This window comes from Pleuronectes platessa, chromosome 7, assembly GCF_947347685.1.
Source record: "Pleuronectes platessa chromosome 7, fPlePla1.1, whole genome shotgun sequence".
NCBI lineage: Eukaryota > Metazoa > Chordata > Actinopteri > Pleuronectiformes > Pleuronectidae > Pleuronectes > Pleuronectes platessa.
The window spans coordinates 9,604,427-9,623,459 of record NC_070632.1 but is presented as its reverse complement, the minus strand read 5'-3'; the positions used below and the strand labels follow the sequence as shown (position 1 = coordinate 9,623,459).

The 19,033-nt window shown below is 41.5% G+C and overlaps 1 protein-coding gene across 1 annotated transcript in view; it reads right to left on the bottom strand.

Annotated features, from left to right (window-relative positions):
* The window catches only part of furinb (furin (paired basic amino acid cleaving enzyme) b), a 95,618-nt gene that overhangs the window by 8,137 nt on the left and 68,448 nt on the right, over positions 1-19,033 (bottom strand). The window contains 3 exon segments of the mRNA XM_053427822.1: positions 1,821-2,033; positions 6,683-6,855; positions 10,734-10,822. Of these exon segments, the coding sequence (XP_053283797.1) occupies positions 1,821-2,033; positions 6,683-6,855; positions 10,734-10,822 (475 nt within the window).

The window sequence follows — 19,033 nt, the reverse complement described above, 5'->3', positions numbered from 1 at the left end:
AGGATTTTCTTCTTCTCTCAGTTTCATAAAAATTAAATTACATGAAAAAATAAAAATCACATCATGTGTCTCCCTCCATGTGTCAGTCTCCTCCAGCGCCCTGCTGCTTTTAAACTGAAGAGTAATCAGATTACAGCAATCCAACTCCTGGTTCAGCTGGAGCTGCTCTGAGCCGCCTCCTCATTCACAAGCTCATTTTAGGAATTATTGTAAATTGTTTTCATAAAAACATATCAGCTGATGTAAAATATCATTAACGGCAAATCGGTCAGCTCTAATATAAAGTATATTATAAACACATACATATTAATTGTGTTTGAATTTCTGTTGTGCACAAAGCATGATGGGCAATTAGTGAGTTTTGTCATTTGCAAACAGCTACATTTTCTTTTTTCTAGGACTGTGAACGGCAGATCATTTAATTGCTGCAAGCTCACGAACACACACACACACACACACACACACACACACACACACACACACACACACACACACACACACACACACACACACACACACACACACACACACACACACACACACACACACACACACACACACACACACACAGCCATTAACGGGTGACCTCGCGGGACCCAGGCTTCCTTATCCGTCCAACACAATGCCGCTGCTGTGGTATATTCTAAAATTACTTCAATTTGGCCCATCTGATGAGTTGTGCTGTGCCGCCTGCAGCACGCCTCTGGAGCATTTCGGAGGGAATGGCAGATTTGTGGTGGTTCAATGTTATTCTCTGTCCCGGAGGCAAGTCTTTATTGGGCCGACACGCAGCGTGAAGGAAGCCTGAGACATCTCTCTGTTTGTCAGCTTCTCTCGCCGTCACACATCAGTCACTGTGATTCCGACAGTCGGGTGCTTATTTCTGATTTGAGAGGAACAGGATTAATGGGTACGTACAGTTGAACACAGTTATTGTTGATGTTCCAGCATCAACATCTATCGGATTGATGACTATTCAAAGTGTGATACAAAACGATTCATTTAGGAGCACATAGAATATAAGGACGTGTGCAGTCTTGATAGAATAGTGGGAGAACTGAGTGTGGTTACATATCTTGTGTTGAGTTTGCTCCTACTGAACTTTCAGTCGTATTAGATTTATTATGAAGGATCTATTTATAAATGGATGTTGTTTCAACACACGCTCTGTAAATGTATCTCTACTACAGTCACACAGATATATGGCTGTTGGGGCCAACGCAGAAATTAATGTACAAAAACAAATCCATATGCCAAAGTGTCGGGATCAAGGTTTGATATTTTACAGCTCTAACATAACTTTATTATATATAATCAAGATTAAAAAGAAAACACAAATACAGCCAGATATTGAGAACTTAAATACGAAAATATACTTGTAAACATCTTCTGAATTGTTTACTCTTTAAAATATAACATAAATTGTAATATATCTGTTATATCAGGCTCTAATCCCTACAGGCTCATATACAAATACAACCCAAAACATATTTGGGAATTTATTCTTTTGAAAATGCAGTTCAGCCTTTGGAGCCTTAAGAAGTATCTGTATTGTTAGTCATTGCATGCTGGGAAATGCTTGCATGGTTACAATGATTTAAGACGACTTCTCCTTGTCACAAACTATTTGCCAGATAAAAGTCTCACAGCGAAACATTGCATTAAAAAACTTTGACAGTGTGCAGGATTTGTCTGCTATTTTTGTGGTGCTAATATTTACAGTGTGCTCAGGATATGAAGAATAAGAGCAATCCTCCACAAGAGCTGATATGTTCAGTGTGTGTGTGTGTGTGTGTGTGTGTGTGTGTGTGTACACCCACTATCTGTTTCTCCCCTGGGTTTCCGGAGCTGAAGGTGGAGGCGAGCGTGGAGGAGCAGGGTTCACTGTACCAGGGCACGTTGCCGGCCTGCGTGGTGCTGCTGATGGACAGGGTGTAAATGCTGTTTGTGTAGCCGTCACAGTTGCAGCTGTCCTGCTCGCGGCCACCGTTGCCAGAGGCCCACACGAAGATGGAGCCCAGTCCGCCGCGTCCCTGTCAGGTACACAAACACACAGTGCGTTCACACAGTTGCGATCCACGTGTATTAAGAGAGAGGATAAAGTAATGAGAGCTGTGCTAAGTGTGAAAAATTGGCTTTGACAAAGACGTTGGTCTCACTTCTTAAACGCTTTGTCATTTATGTGCTTTCTTCCAGAAATACTGAGCTGCTGCAGGCCCGGCTCTTATTAATGCATCATAATGACAGGGGAATTATTGCGGCAGAACATCAGATAACAAATAGAAGAAATGTAATTACAGAATCTACCCAAGCTGAATATAATTTAGGGGTCTGACAAACGACATCATGACATCTGGCCGTGAGACGGCATGCTCCTGAAATAAACCAAATACATGGGACACACATTTAGTCCAGTTGGCTCTGCACAGTCAACAGGAGGCAGGAAATCACAGGGTGGTTTATGACTCGGGGGGGGGGGGGGGGGGCACTGAACCGTTTTATTACAGTAACCAGGGGTGTCATTTGTCAACTAAGGGGCATTGCAAAGATTAGTTGGTTCCTTTCATTCCAAGACACACAAAACCTTTTTCATGCACTTGTCTCCAGGTGATTAGATTATTGCAACTCTTCATTGGCCATGGAAATCGATGTGCGGCTCTCAGCCTGAACAACCACACGGCCCTCGTGGTCCTCCCAAGTTGTGGAAAAAGAAGTTCACATTGTCTTGGTTTTGTCCTCGCCGCATTCGTTACCTTTGACCTTTAGAATTGATTTTTGAGTTTCACTGCTTATTTTTAAAGGCATGGTTTGGTCTGCCCCCCCACACGGATGACCTTTCTCTCGCCATGCTGCAGATGGTAGCCTGGGGTCTGCTGACCAGTTCCTGCTGACCGTCTCGGGGGGGCCGCGATGCAGACGGAGGAAAAGGGCAGCAGGGCATCTGCTGTCAGGGCTGTTCAGCTCTGAAGCAGCCTCTGGTGCCAGAATGACTTCACTACTTAAAGGTCTTGGAGACTTATTAGTTATAATTTTCTACCTATAGTCATGTTTTATTGCACTTTCTTCCTGTAAATATATAAATTTAGAAAATGTTTTTCTTGTTTGTTAGAGCTCATTATCTCTTATTCTTTGATCTGTTATTTGGAAAAAAACACTTTTGTGTTTTTTGAAATGCTCCAAATAAAACAACATAGGTTTTAACATAATTTATTCACAACTCGCATTTCAATTCAACACTCATCACATCCTATCATTCAAAAGTTAATAAAACGAATAAAGACGTGAAAGCAGCGATGCAGACACTGTGATGCTCGGAATGAAAATGAAAGATAAAAAATACTGTTCTCACACTTCTGCTGCAGTTTGAACCAAAGTGGGCGGAAAACGTTTTAGTTCTAGAGAACGAAACAAGGCACGTATGGTGATGGGAAGCGATAAAAGAAGGTGAAGGCACCTCTCTTACATCCTCTTCATGGCAAGAAAGAAACTAATAAGGTGAGAGAAGGAGATGCAAACATTTCACCCAAAGATACACAAAATGACAACTTGTTTTCAGACTGTGTGTTTGGAATAAAACCACACGGCACCAACCTGCTCTCACCAAGGGAGGTTGATGACTTTACAGATTTTTTCAATTCATAACTGCCATGGCACTTTAGTAGAGTGCACACCTCCCCTGCCTCACTTTCTTTAAATCAAGATCTCTGCATTGATCCCAGGAATATTTGAGCTGAGGCAAAATTTAAAGGTTTCTTTTTTGGCCACCCAGCTTTGTAGAATTCTGTTAAGTAGTTTTTGCTTCATCAATCAATCAATCAATGAATCAATCCAACCAACCATGAAAACATACAAACAACCCACTAACTTACCAACCAACCCCAAAACAAACTAACAGACAAACCAACAGGAAGGGGTGAAAACAGAACCGTCTTGGTGAAGTTAATCAGGGTAATGATAAACTATATATATCAATGTACAATTTACAACTACATCTCACATGACTATTTTGATTAAACCATGATTGATCTGTCAGGAAGTTTGAGTAGGAACATTTTTCTCCCCCCAAACGGATCCAGAAATGAAGTACGTCCTGATCCGTGGATTTGTTCCCGTCACTTCATCCCTTCCAGTGTTGGCGATGTGACAGGCCTTGATAAAGTTGAAATAAAAAAGCCTCTCCTGGACGCACGCTGCTGCCTGCGCCGCACTGCATCAACATCGGAGCCTCGCAGTCTGTGGCTACTACGCTGAAACCTTCCAGCCCAATTTATGACCTGACACCGACTTTGCTGCAGGTTACGGAGGCAGCAGCACTTCATTGCTTGAGGGTTATCTCACTGTCAGGGGAACACGCGCTGAATCAAAAAAAGGAACCCGTGTGCTGCTGTCAGGCAGATTCTCCTCATCAAGATAAGCGGTGCATTTTCACAGCGAGTGTGATACATGAATAATTCTGCTCCACCAGAAATTAGCAGTTTCATTCATTAATGCGCCGGTTAGCGTGGCCTTTGAGTCTGACTGCTGAGCTGCATGAGTCAAGGCTGCTCTGTTTCTGCTTTCTCTCTTCTCACGTTCCTCATTCCGCTGACGTCTTTTGATGTAGCGATCTTCTGACACATGAGAGATGACGATATTAGCCTTAGATAAAATGTCATACTCTTTAATGTCTAACTCGATCCATCTCTGAAGGACTAGTCAGGGGCAATTACCAAACTATCCTTGGGTTTGTCCTTCACTGTAGTAGAGCTACATCTCAAGAGAGAGAACCTCCATTACACACTGACACAGTAGGATTGTACATGTGGAAAATATTCACAACAGACTAATATTGCAGAGGGATGCAACTAACAATGATTCTTTATTTATTAATCTCACAACAATTATTGATATTTGAGTAACTAATTAACTTTCTGGTGGACTTACCAATAAATAAGAAACCATAACATCCAACGTTAATCTTTCAAACTTTCACTCATACATTTTATTAAAAAACTAATTCAATCAATTCTAAAAAGGCCAATGCACACCTTCAAAAATACATTGGACAGTGAACCTCCTTAAAAGCGTCCAATCAGAGAGAGACAGAAGAATCTGGCTCTCAGACCCACAGTCTGTTTGCATTTAGCTCATTAGAAGAGACGACTAATCAACTCCAGGTAGAAAATGAAAACTTACGTGGATAAGTAAGAAGCTAATAAAAAATTGAGAGTCATCACACTATAATGTGTAAAAAGCATGTAATTAGAAAGAGGGGAAAGGCATTTTAGAATAATATATTGCCACGATAAAACCAATTAGATTCACGTAACAAGAAAAAATATCTACATTATGGGAAAAATCTATAACCATTTTCCCACCTATCGTGTAGTATAAGGGTTATAGGGTTGGTATTTTAGCCTCGAGTTACTGAGCTCTGGTTTCGTCTCTTCTAATGAGTTAAATGCAAACAGACTCGGGGTCTGAGAGCCTGATGGTTTCTTGTCTCTGATTGGCTGCTTTCAAGGAGGTGTAGCTTATATATGAGTTTGAATGTCCTTCGTCTCACTGTTTACCTGATGAAGGTCCCTACGACCGACAGGCTGTGCATGTAGTAAAGTTTGTGTACAGGACAGTGTGCAGGATTCCTCTCAGTTTTACAGAGAGTGCACTGCACCGTTTTATTAGGCCTCTTGTTTAAAACACTCCCACACTTGGGTTGATTATGTTCTCGCTTTTAGATCGTGTTCTGTTCCCCCATCATCGGAGATTAAAGTAAACAGTGAGACGCATCAATGCATTCCGCACAAAGAGATTTTTTGTTTTAATAGATGAAATCAATGACCTCTTATATTGTACGCTGTTGAACACCAGCTGCTTTTCTGCAGACATTTCACTTCATATGGAGTTTAAAGGAATAGTTTGGCTTTTGGGACATATGTTAGAAGAGAAGGTTTGATACCGCTCCCTTGTCTGTAAGGTAAATACAAAGCTGGAGCCAGCAGATGGTTAACGTATCTCAACAAACAGACTGAACACTGAGGGAAACAGCTCTTTGGGCTCCGTGTACCAGCAGCTCTAAGGCTCATTGATGATCTTGTCATATCTCATTTGACAAACAAAAGGACTGTGTTCATACGTTGTTGGCTGGGGCCAGTGCTCGATGTCACTGGAAACTCCAGGAAGTTACCTGATGTGTGAAAATCTATTTCCCCATTAATATATGTTTCTCCCTACGTTAAGCTGAGCCAAACTTGATCCTCAACCCAAACCAGTTAACTTTGTTATGTCGAACCCCAAACTAACCCACGTCCTCACCTCAAACAAAGAGGGAGAAATCGACTTTGAAACAACAATAGAAAAGAAACCATCAGGCATCACGTGAGACCATTACTTATCATTCATTGGTTTTTGCTGCATTATACAAACACAATATAATGTGTTAATCTGTGAGCTCTACAGGTGCTGGTACGTAACCTTTGGACATAGCCAGGCTAATTGCTCCTTCGAGTTCCCAAGTCGTTATACTGAGCCAAGCTACTGGACGTAGCTTGAATCTTCTCATCTAGTCTCAAAGATAAAGAAAATAAGCACATCTCCCAAAATGTCAAAGTACTTCTTTAAAGAGCGGATGCAAGTTAAATATCGCCTCTATAAAACAGGGAGGATATAAAGTTTTAAAGTCCAAACTTATGTCCTGACTGACCTTGGTGATTCCCTGGAGAAAAGCCTCCTTCGCCAGCTTGGCAGGGCCGTCCAGCGACTTGCCATCGTCTTCCGGGCCCCAGCTGGCACTGTAGATGTGGATGTGCTGTGGATTGAGGCTAAGGGAATGAGCCTCTACCATGTCTGTCACCTCCCCATCCAGCATCCGAACTCCTGGAAAACAAACACCCATTGCAGCGCAGATTAGATCAGCGAACTAGAGAAGCGCAAAGTGACAGAATGACAGATGGTAAAGAGGCGGCGGGCAATTGAAGTTTCGCCCCGGGTGGGTGGAGAGGTGGCAAAACAGTGCAAGTGACAAAGAAAAGAAAAGTTGACGAACGAAGAGTGAAATTAATTGGTTGGACTGAAAGTTCCTATTATTCTTCAGCTACACACAAAAAAAGCCCCAAAACAAAACAGAAAAACAGGCAGAAGAAAGGACTTCACAGGAAAAGACAAAGACTTCAGAGACTTTCCATTTTACTTCAGACTGTAGAGTACAAAGCTTCAGCCACGACTCTGCGACTCCGAGGGAACAACACTGTTTTAGTGTCACGCAAACAAAAAATTGTTGTTAAAACTAGAAAGGCTGTTTCTTGACCACCCCATAGACAAACTAACAGACTGCAGAGGAGAGAACACATGCACACACACACACACACACACACCGATATAAATGAGCTGAGAGTTTACAGAGCCGTTAATAGACCGGTGTCCACAGGGTTTACACCAAATATCTCCTTTCATCGTACCTGAACGCAGCCCCGCCTGAGCCTTTGAAGTGAGCGGCCTCAGATCACTCCCCTGAACATTAATGACTGCAGAGAGGCATGAAATGATCCACCATCAAATAACCCCCATTACTGGAGGAGAGGACCCCGAGACCGCAGAGGCAACAACACAACTGACGGCGTCCACGTTGAGACTTCGATAATCCATTCTACACAACCTGCCTGCCCAGCAGGAGCAAACACAAGCCAGTGGGGACGCAGCCAAAACAGGAATTACTCAGCTGGCATGGGGAGATTCACAATAACACAAGCTTGAATACTGAGTAGCCACAAAAAAATAAACTTTACTGAGGTAAACATCCGACATAAAGCACAGGGTTTGCTCGGTGGTCATTATGTGAGCGCTGTATTGCAGCAGTAACGATAATCACCGTCGTAACTATTCTCATCAACCTCCTGCAGTTTGATGTTTCCTTATTAAGACGCTGCTGTGCCAGTTCCCTGCTGCTCCGGTGAGTCAGAGGGAGCAGGTAGAGAAGCAGCTCTGTGAGCCTGGCGGAGGGAAACAGGTACAGTGGGTGGAGGGAAACACAGAGTGAGCCAAGTAGGGTCAATTACAGGGTTTAAATACAAATCACCAATCACCTCTCAGTGAGGAGACGCACATTTAGGCTTCCCCACAAAACATTAGAGCTGGTATACACACGTAGTGCCAGCACTTAGAAAGGAATCACAGCTGTTTATAAACAATCCACTGACCCCATGACGTGAACAGATTCACAGCGGAGTAATTTACGAGAGCGGCGCTCCGTCGGGAGATGGATGGTAATGAATACAAAGAAGGAGAGTTATGAGTAACATCTGTGAACGGGACTTCTCGGGCGCCACGGGCCACGTCGAGGCTTGTTGGCTGCCGCTGTGTCTTTGACAGATCGTCTGGAGACAAAAGTTACAGAAAGCTTCTTGGGAATACTTTATCAAGTGAAAAAAAATATGGATAAAAAGAGGAAAGCAAATCCTCCAGATTTATTTTGTTATCACAGGTTAAATTTAGAAGAACCTCCACATATCTTCTTCCTTAGTTCATCTCTGCACATGCTGATAGCTTTATTATTGTTTAAACAAGATTCAACTCTGACAGTCTCATTATGAACAAGTTTTCCGGCAGATGCTATGAACAGATGTTCACTGGGTTGCAGTTTTATTGGCATTAATATATTTAATTTGTGTCGCTCCCTTGTCACCGAGGTCACAACGAAGCAGAGCTTTGTTTTCTCTAATTTGAAAAAAAGAAGAAGAAGAAAGTTTTAAATAAAGGTGGGGTGAGATTCAGATTCACACGTAAATATGAAACCCATATCATTTATGTGACAGGGTCTCAATAATGAGGCGTTTAAATCTTTGTGATTGTTAATATCATGATGCCAAGAAAGGTAGATGCTTACAGTGCATTTTCATAACATTTCACTTTTTTCACATTTTGTTATGATGCAGATTTTAGGTCTTTGCACATTCTAAAGGCTTTATTTTTCGATTAATTTGCACCTTATTAACATTCGTGTATTCAGTCAATGTGTGTTTTCAGTGATAGTGCTGAGCGATATCTTGACTTCTAGTTTTTGGGACTTTTTCCAAGGTTCTGCTTCCAACAAGTTCACGTCTAACCAATCAGAATGCATATTGTTGACAACATCACATTTTGAAGCAGCAGGAGAAGAACGTCCTCCTCTATCCAATCTGATACAGATTGAGTTTAAGTGGATTTTTTGAATTATTAAATATATTTATCTTGAGCCATTGCTCAGTTTTTTTTGTCTCTGAATGGATACGATGTAGCCGAGTTGAAGCTAAACTCAAATAACAGGCAAAGAAAATGACTGTGCAGAGCAGAATGTGTTTACAAACCAAAATCAAATTAAATTCTGAAGAAACTCATTAAATCCATCCTGAAGTGTCTGTGAGGTTGTTTAAGCTCCAGAACCAAACTCACCAATTCTTTGCCCATTTTAACTATTGTAGCCAGCATTTCATTTTTTTCTCCTTTTTATGAATTAGAAGATTCAGATCGTCATCGCTTCATGTTGAATCCATCACTTCCTGAGGCGTGATTTTTTTTCATCCCTCTTGTATTCACTAGATCCCATCACACTTAATGTGAATTGTCAAGCACATCGCAATTCCCCTATTGCATGTTGTTTATTCATCTTGCCTTTGATGTTCAAAAGCCTTTTAAAATGAAAACAAAATCCCTCGTCAATCGATGCTCAGCAGTCCATGATGACAAAGCTAAATTGCATTCAGACACTTCAATGTGACACATTTAGCTCGGGTGCCTCCAGATTCACTGGACCATCTCTGAGACGTTTCTACAACTCGTCCATCTGAAGGTAAACTCAATAGATCGGACTGAATGTGGAACTCAATCAGGTCGGACTGTTCACATCAGAGGAAAAAACAAACCAGGAGGTGGAAGCAGCCGCCTCAGAGACACGATGGTGTCGAGGCACAGATATGAGGAAGGGTAAAAAGGGTAAAAAAAAAAAAAAAAAAAAAAAAAAAATTTGCTCGACTGAAATTTCCCAAGAGCTCAGTGGTTTGGTTTCCTCCAGACATGACACTGAGAATTGAGGGCAAACCATTTAATCTTGGTTTCAACGAACCAGTGAAAATTGTTTCTCATAGACCGAGAATTCTTTAGGTGCTATTTTTGGTAAACTTTAACTGAGGAGAGTTTTCCATCAGACCTCTGCGGTCGTAAGACCCGGATCATGGAAGGGCTGCGGTGAGGTCATGATCAAATATTTATGCGATTGATGAGGGAGAAAACTAACTTTTCTTTACTTTAGCTGAAGAGCACGCCAGAGGAATGAATTGATTTTGAAAGCACTTTAAGTCGATTCATTGGTACGTACACACGCATGCACACGCACGCACGCACACAACAGTCAATAAGAAGGAACTATCCATTCATTTCCAATAGAAATAGATTGAAAATAGAGATCAAAAGCTATTCTCCTCAGTGGCAATGAATCAAGGACAGTTCATTGTGTGTCTGTCTCTGCAGCACAATTTACCCTTTGCACTGAACAACAGAATAAATCAGTCACAAAAAGAAAGAAACGCTTATCAGCTTCAAAATCCATGGAAATATATATAAAAATATAGAGACCTGGCTAAATCAGGTCCCAGATTACAAGGATCAATCAAAAGATCAATTAGTTCAAGCATAAATATTATTGTGCATATACTTTTTTATTTGTCTGAATATTAAGCTGTGTTTGATTGACATGATCGTAAATCAAACATTTTTTCACTCACCTCCAATTTTAGCATTATAAGCCACGCCCACACCACACACACCATTGTTGGCTGCAGCCGCGACTTCTCCTGCACATCGCGTCCCGTGTCTGCCAAGAGAAAAGAGTGGCAGACACACGTTGATGAAGAATATTGAAAAGAAACATAAAGGCACATGAAAATTTGTAATTCAATAAGTATTTAAACAATACTATAACTGTAGTTTTACAAAAAATACAGCACAGTCAAAAGAGAAGCATGAATCCAATGGAGCTTTTACAACCAGAGCAGATTTCAGTTGTAAGTTGCATCAATAACTGCCAGGAAGCCTGAAGTGCCTTTCACATAAAAGGCTTTTTATTTAAGTTGTTAAAGAATTCATGACTTATAGAAACACAGAAGAAGAGAAAGCCAACCTCTACGGTCACAGCACGTATCGATTTATTTGTCTTCACATCATAACAGGCATCACATTCAGAGAGGAAAACCTGTCACAGAGTTACACAATCAAAGATGTGTTGAGAGCCAGAAGTCCCATTTGCACTTTAATGTTTAACGGAATAGAAAGCCTTGTCTTTGTTATAGTGTATAGTTATACCTCTATAGATATATATAGATAAAGGTAATGTTTTATAGTTAATTTGCGGCGATCAGACTTTAAGCTCAGTTGGCTTCTGTTGCAGCACTTGTCAATTAAATAATCAAAACACACTTAAGCTGCTTTCAGACATGCACTGATTCAGTGGGAGTGAATGTGAAAAGTCTGTCGCTCTCGGTGATGACACTATGTCGATGTGCTGTAAACAACAACAGGTGATTTCTGCAGCAGAATTATACGTAATTCTCCTGTTGTTGTGATTGTGTCTGACCGAGTCAATCGTGAAAGTCCACGGCCGATTGTTCAGACATGTTGTTGGAAAAACAGCTTTTAAAACAAACACACACAGAATAATTTGGTCTGAAAAATTGTCAACATCAATACAGAATAGAAGCAGAATCATTAATGTTTTGATTGTTCAACTCAATAAACACATTTTTCAGGGGGTTGAAAGTAAAGTTAAGCACTGAATGTTTATGAGTTTCCATCAGGGACTAGGTCCTCTCTGCGATATAACAACTTGTACTTGTACTGCAGTACATGCAGTACCTGTGAGACTATAGTCAATACGCTGTACTTGCAAGAGTTGTTAAATAAACATACGAGACAGACTTTTTCTCTGGTTTCTCATCAAAAATATAGGAACTCTTTTCTCCAGTTGCTCAGTTCACAGGATGGAGGCTCTTCCAATCCAAACTGTCCAATCTAAAGCGAACTTTACTTTGACAGTCACCAGCCACGTAACATTCAAATGAAATGTGACTTGTAATTGAAGGACGTAAACTATTCAGACCCTCATAAATTCCCTATATAAGGCTGTCGGGGGTTTCAAACACACAGAGACTTCACAACCTTAAAAACTTCAACTCCGAAAAGCACCACAGATCCAGGACGATGAAAAGTCTCAATTGAATCTGAGAAAAGTAATCATTAGTGAAAAGGAATGAATGTGTCACATCGACTTGCCGCGAGATCAGACTGCAAATGGATGGAGTGCACTGAGTGTTTGGCATTTAACATAGGTCATTAAGATTGTCTCCTGATTACAGTGCAGATATCTGATTAGGAGGTTCGCAGTGTCTCAGCCGTCTCTGTGTGAAAGTTATTGGAACGGAGCTAATTACATCCACAGTTCTGTTTTGGAAGAGCCCAAAAAATGACTTTCCTTTTATTTTTCATCTTCCAACCTCCGCGTTGATGAGGCTGAGGACAAAGTCGTTTCACAGGGTCAGAGCACGGCTCCGCCCCCAGCTGGGATCCTGATTAGACTCTGTGTGTCTCTGTGATATACGACCCACCCGCTAATTCTCAGTTGTGTTCACACTGACACATTTTAGCGAAAGATCACCGATGTCTTCTGTCTAATTTGTCCAATCTCCCCGTCTTTCTTCCGTTGTGTCTTAAAGCTCATTATTTATGACGTCAAAGGAAGAAGAAAAAGAAAAAAAGGATGGTTTGGGAAAACGAAAAATCATTTTTGCTGTTAAATCTTTCTTCCTAACAAATCATTCACGACGTGATCCGCGACCACTACAGGCATTAAATTGACTTTTACATAAGCAATCTATGGCCCAGACAGGTCTGATTTCTCTCTGACTGATATCCCCCTAAAGAAGGGCCTCGGCACAACATATGTCAGGGTGCAATATATCACAAACCTAATTAAAATGGTATCATTGCTATCGTGAGGTTAAACTTCACAGTTTCACTGCTAACTAGCTCCTTTCATATTGTATTAATGGCGGCGGCGATGATGGCTCCCCCAAGAACAATATATGTACTCAGGGGTTAGATTGGGATTTATTGAACGGGGAGGCCATTTCTTTGCAGCGTTTGAAAGGGGGGAAAGTAATGCAGAGCAAAATGCAACTTGACATTCAGTAACAACCTAATTTACACGAGGGATTCATTACACATCAGTTAATTTAGCTGTCTATTAAAGAAACATCTAGAGTATAGAGAAGCTTGGGGCACAACCCAGTTTCAGTTAATTTGCTTCGTGATATGTCGATCACCGTGCAGCAGGACATCTCCGTCTGCACGGGAAGTGGTGAGCAGATCTTTTACTGAGCACGGATTGCTAAGCGGCGAGTACCAAACCACTCATTAGACTTTAGCTCACCACTGGGCGTCTGACAAAGGTTTGGCTGACTGCCTCCAAAGGCTCTTCAACGCGTAAATCACTCACAACACGCTGCAGACTGGGAGCTGAATGGAGACTGTCAGTCACTTCATGCAGCTAACACCAGCGATCCAGTGAGTGACTTTAGTGTTTTCATAAAAAAAAAAAAATTATTTAATGGCGCGGCTGGATATGCCAGAGTGTTTGAACACAGAAAAAAAACTGAGCGTCGGTGCTCATCAGGACCGACCTGGCACAGCTCGACCCGCTGCATTTTTAGATTTTAATGAAGCAGAAAGCAGAAAACAGAAAAACAAATGCAGATGAAAGTATATTTGAAAACATCCAAAACATCAAGTGCCTGCTCTTCTGAATAAATGTAGCCACGGGTCACTGCTGCACAACCAGTCTAAAGCACAGGCATCCAGAGCAAGATCAAATTAGAGAGATATTAGAGATATTTTTGTTGGAAATTGTGATTTGAGATGGTAAATGTACAAAGGCCTGAACTTGTTTGCTGTAGTAGGACATTTTGCTGCAAATCAAAGTGATTCAGCTTTCTTTACATTAACATTTGGAAAGCAATTCATTTCTAATAGGTTCATATTCTGTCACATCCTTTAGGGAACAGAACCTGGAAACATTCACACCGGCCAAAAACATGCAGAGTTACGACTGTGGCCAGATCAGAGACGTGGTCCAGAAAACAACATGTGCAGAAATTAAATATCAAATTCAAGCCTCAACTCTCAATGATTTTGGTTCAAAAACAAACAAAGACCTTTTCCCTTCCAGCTTTCACTCCTGAAACAAAGATACTTTGAATTTGCACATTATTCAAATATCTGTTTGTGATTCAACGAACCAAATTACAGACCAGCAGGAATCAAAAGAGGAGAGGTGTTGGATCTGTGATGCCTTTAGCTGGTAATGTCTATGCATTCATGTTATTGTTTCATCCACAGCTTCATAAAAGGCCTCTCTGGTCCAACAGTACAGCACATATCCTCATACCAGGGGGACTCAGCCAGGACGGGCAGAGTGGACACAGAGTCAGAGATAGGGGAGGACATTTATAGAGACGCTGTACACATCAAGAAACAGCTGATTTGAATACTATCTGCATGTGCATGTGTGCGAATGAGTGATTGGCCTGGACCGAATTCAGCTAAGACAGTTTAATATATCGGGGGAGGCTCAGACGCGCCCTAGCACAGAAAAGGGTTTATGGGCGAAGCGACAATCTTATCTGTCAAATGTCCATGAAATGAAATGATTTCCGAGAACCTCGAGTGAACGCCTCCGTTCTTCATGCATCTGAAGTAGATTGAAAAAGGGTCACAGATGCGACAACAAATGAGGCTGGGCTTAAGAGTAGTTTGACAAGAAAAGTTCAAGGTTGCACAAAGAGACAAGACAACAGAAGGCATCTAAAAATAGCACTGCATCATCTCGGACAAAAAAAACAATCACAAAAACTGAGTCATTAGTGTGTGAGCTGCAGGATTGTAAAAAAAAACTACGCGATTTGTCCAAAAGACAAGCAGTGGAGAGAAAAGCCCAACCAAGCTCGAGGCTGAGATAACAGGCTGCTGAACCAGACACGTTCTATTCACTGCAGCCAATGTGACCCCGCCTTATCTTATCAGGAGACGCAAACGGGACGGAGCGCTGTAATGTCTTTATCTGTCCTGCGGAGGACAAGGGACCGTATTTGGTCAAGTCATTGGCATGTCATTTCCTGGGGGGGTGTAGTCGTGACACTGAACACAATGTCTCTGGGCATGATGCAATGTACTGTAACAACAAGCCATACAGGGTCAATACGGGCGACTGTGCTTTCTATTAATGCAAACAGACACGTCCAGCATTCCTTCACTTACTGAATAACTGCAAAACAATCCTTATTGATTATTATTGCATCAGTTTTGGTATTATTGTAAGACCAAAATATGTACTCTTACATTCACATGCAGTACATAAACTATAAACACATAGTGAGCAGTTATGAGGTCAAATTTGATATCACACTTTAATGGATGTGGTTCAGTAGATGAAAAGCTCTAAACTTGCCCAACGGGTTATAGGAAGCTCCAGCGTGTGTCGGTTTTCATTTTGGGGTCAGTGTCAGATTTTCAACATCAGAATAAGGTCTCATAGTTGACAAGGGGTTATTGTGCTTATGCAATAACTCACCCCAGGCTAAGAAGTGTTATGAGAAGGGGCGTTGATCCGCTCCACACAATCCACCATGGCCCAGAGTGAGCTATTGCTTTCATTAAACACTTACCATATAACTGGCAATATGACAATTCTACAGGCATTCTAGTTCAAAGCTTTATTTACAAGCATGTTTATAAAGCATTCGTAAAGAATTGTTCTCACAAAGAAATACGCCTCACTTGTTGCCTGCCTGCAGTGTAAGTGAGTTTCTATGCAAGATGGTAACTTACATGCATTTCTTTTTATCTTTTTTTCCTCGAGTGCGAGAACGACGCCCTTGAAAACTGTTGAGAAGCCTTTATGTATTGATAAGTGGATGTATGTCGCTCTGTGTGCGTACGATGTTATTCCACCTTCCCCGAGATCCAGTCGCCCAGGAGCTCTGAAGCGATGTTCGGCACTCGTGGCTACTGGCAATCTCACGAATCGTGGTCAGGCACCAATCAGGAAGGCTATGATTTGTGTTTTACTGCCTGCTTTAATATATATATATATATATATGTATTCTAGGTATCGTTTTAGCAATTTACCCTTTTTCCCCCTCGCACGGAGAGTGATGCTGAATTGTGAAAATGAATCATACGTAATTTCCCTTGTGTACGGTCCTTATTTCAGTGATAACAGCCTGAATGCTTAATTTTATAGTTTAACCATAAAACCAACAATAACTGTTTTCATTCTATAATTTATCTTGTGATGTTAGTGAAGGAGGGAAGCTTGGTTTGGTCTTTTTACTGAATATCCGACCAGGCAGTCGAGGTGTTTATGTCCTTTTGATTCACCGTGACAGGGAGCTGGGACTGTGGGAAGCAAAAGGTTTGCAGTGGAAATGGCTGTTTCTGGAAAGGAGATAACGGCTTTATCTATATCAGACTCAATCTTCACAGTTTTTCTTTTTTCTTTACGCTCAACAATCTCGACTGACGTTGTAAACCCATGCTGACCAGTTTTTGATGTCTCCACCTCTCTAGCCACAGAGAGCCTGTGGTGTGATAACACGTGTAACTCCTCAACGAAGAACTATAACTATAAACGTTGTTCCACTGATTTATTTGTCTCCCATAGAGAGTCATAGTCAAATATCAACAGTCAAAACCGCAGAGACATAAAATATCCAGACTTTGAAAATCATAGCAGCTCAAAAAAGACTGGATCTGACATTTCTCAGTGTGAAAAATGACCAGGATTTCATCAGACGCTCCCTTTCTCCCAGATATCTCTGTCTTTCAAACACCATCACGTCAAGATGAAACCGAGATAACATTGGTTTCATCATTAGTCATTTTTCAGAGAGCTCCCCTGGAGGCACAGAGGACATGACTGTTTTAACAGGCTGAGTGGTCGTCTTTATCATGAGTAAACTTAACCTCATGAGTAGGTTGTACTATGACCAACGAGCAAATGAGAAGGAAAAACACATTATTTCTCTTTCTTTCTATTTCTCATTCCTTCTCAAACAGGACTTGAAGCAGAACGATGGATTCCGGTGTTGAGAATATCTGTTTACAGACGGAGGATGAATGCATCAACAGCAAAACAGTCATGTAGTGTTTGTGCTGTACAAGCAGCGGGAGCGTTAAAACATACATCACAGAGTGTGACGGATGTCTAAGCTATGCCTGGTTAAACTGCAGGATCTGCCACTGTGCATCGCTTTGTTGGTTTATATCAGTTTTCTGATGGACTGAAAAGGGTCCGTTCCCCGCAGCTGCCAAAAGGATTAGGCTATTTTCTGCTCAGCCCGGCTCAGCTCAGCCTCAGGCAGGTCTGTTCTAATAGTTACACAGAAGTGGAGATCTTTTCATTCCGTGGGCAAACACGGCCACGTTGCCTCCGATGATGATCATGTGTTTCAGTTTTTAATGTTTTAGGTTTGAGAAAATGCCTTGAATAACTGTCTTTTAAGAGCATTACTACCGGTGATGAATCTTGAACACAATGGGCAGAACTTTGGAAAAGTCGTCATCATTAAACAGACACAGTAACATTCACACCTTTAGGCAATATAGAACCTCCAGTGCATATGACAAGTCCTTATGTGGGAGGAAACCCAAGGAGACAAGGAGGGAATAAATCCAACTCCTCAAAGGAGGGGGCTCGAAATCAATGTCTGTTTTTTTTTCTTTACTGTAAGGCAACACGGTAACAGCTGTGCTACTCTCTGAATAAATATAGTATTACTCTGTTATATGGAGCACTATTTCAGGAGAGAAAATATTTATGTCTGTGTTGCTCAATGATGAGGTGCCTGAAAAGAGAGAAGCCCCGACACCAAATTAGATAAAGGTCTGCAAAAACAATAAAGGGTGTTTTAATAACTTCAAATACTTCAGCAACCTAACTGGTTAGTAAACAAATCGTTCCCCATCGCATGTCTACACAGGCCAATCTTCACACAGCGCTGACACGAGCGCTTTAAACATCCCTTTCATGGGTATCCAGTCAACTGAGCAGAGTGATATCGACGGACTCTGTGTGATCAGTAATGTCTTGTAGAATGAGGTTTGGCCTCGGACTACGCTTCGATCAACAAAGGACTAAACCTAGTCAACAATCTTTAGAAAACAGCAGCCTTCAATCTGCTGCTTTTGTCTGTAGTGAACAACACAAGCAAGAGAGCAAACAGAAAGGAGTCGGGTTAAAGAGCGAGGCCCCCCCGCAGACATCACCTGTGCAAAGTCTGTCAGGCTGTCCAGAGAATAAACAAGCCTCTCCCCGCTAGAGTAAACAAGACGAGGGGACAGTGAGTTTGCATTATTCAGGCTGGACAAAAGGGGGCAGCTTTGTAAACTATAATTTATAAACTCGGAGTAAACAGCTCAGGGCCTTTATCTGCAGCAGGGGATGGTGTAAGAGTAAATAGTGGAAAATATTGTTTTTGTTTTCTCGCTTTCCTTTTCCCACACACACTGTCAAAAGTCAACTGAAGTGTCGGAGAAAACTTGAGTCAGAAACTGTCAAGTGTCGGGCTCGGCTGACAAATGAAGACTCGAAAGGCTCACACGAGTTTGGACTAAAGTGCGTTCAGTTTACTCGCTGAAAACAAACAAGAGCTTGTTTATTTACAGAAGCTTCAGGATTTAGAACTTCAGTAAATCTTTATAGATAACACTGCCATTTTTGCTCATTTGCTTATTAATTTACTCTCCACAACTCTAATGACAAAGTTAAAACATGTCTAAAGAGATTTAAATCAAAAACTGAGATCTCTCATTCATGAAATTATTCATAGAGGGTCCTTAGCACAAATTACACCTCGGTTAAGTAGCTACAAGCTTTGCAAACCTGGATTTGGGCGTTCACCCCCTTCTTTGTGGCAGATCCTCTCAGGATCCCTCAGATTGGACGACAAGCATCTATGAGCTGCCAGCGTCTGGT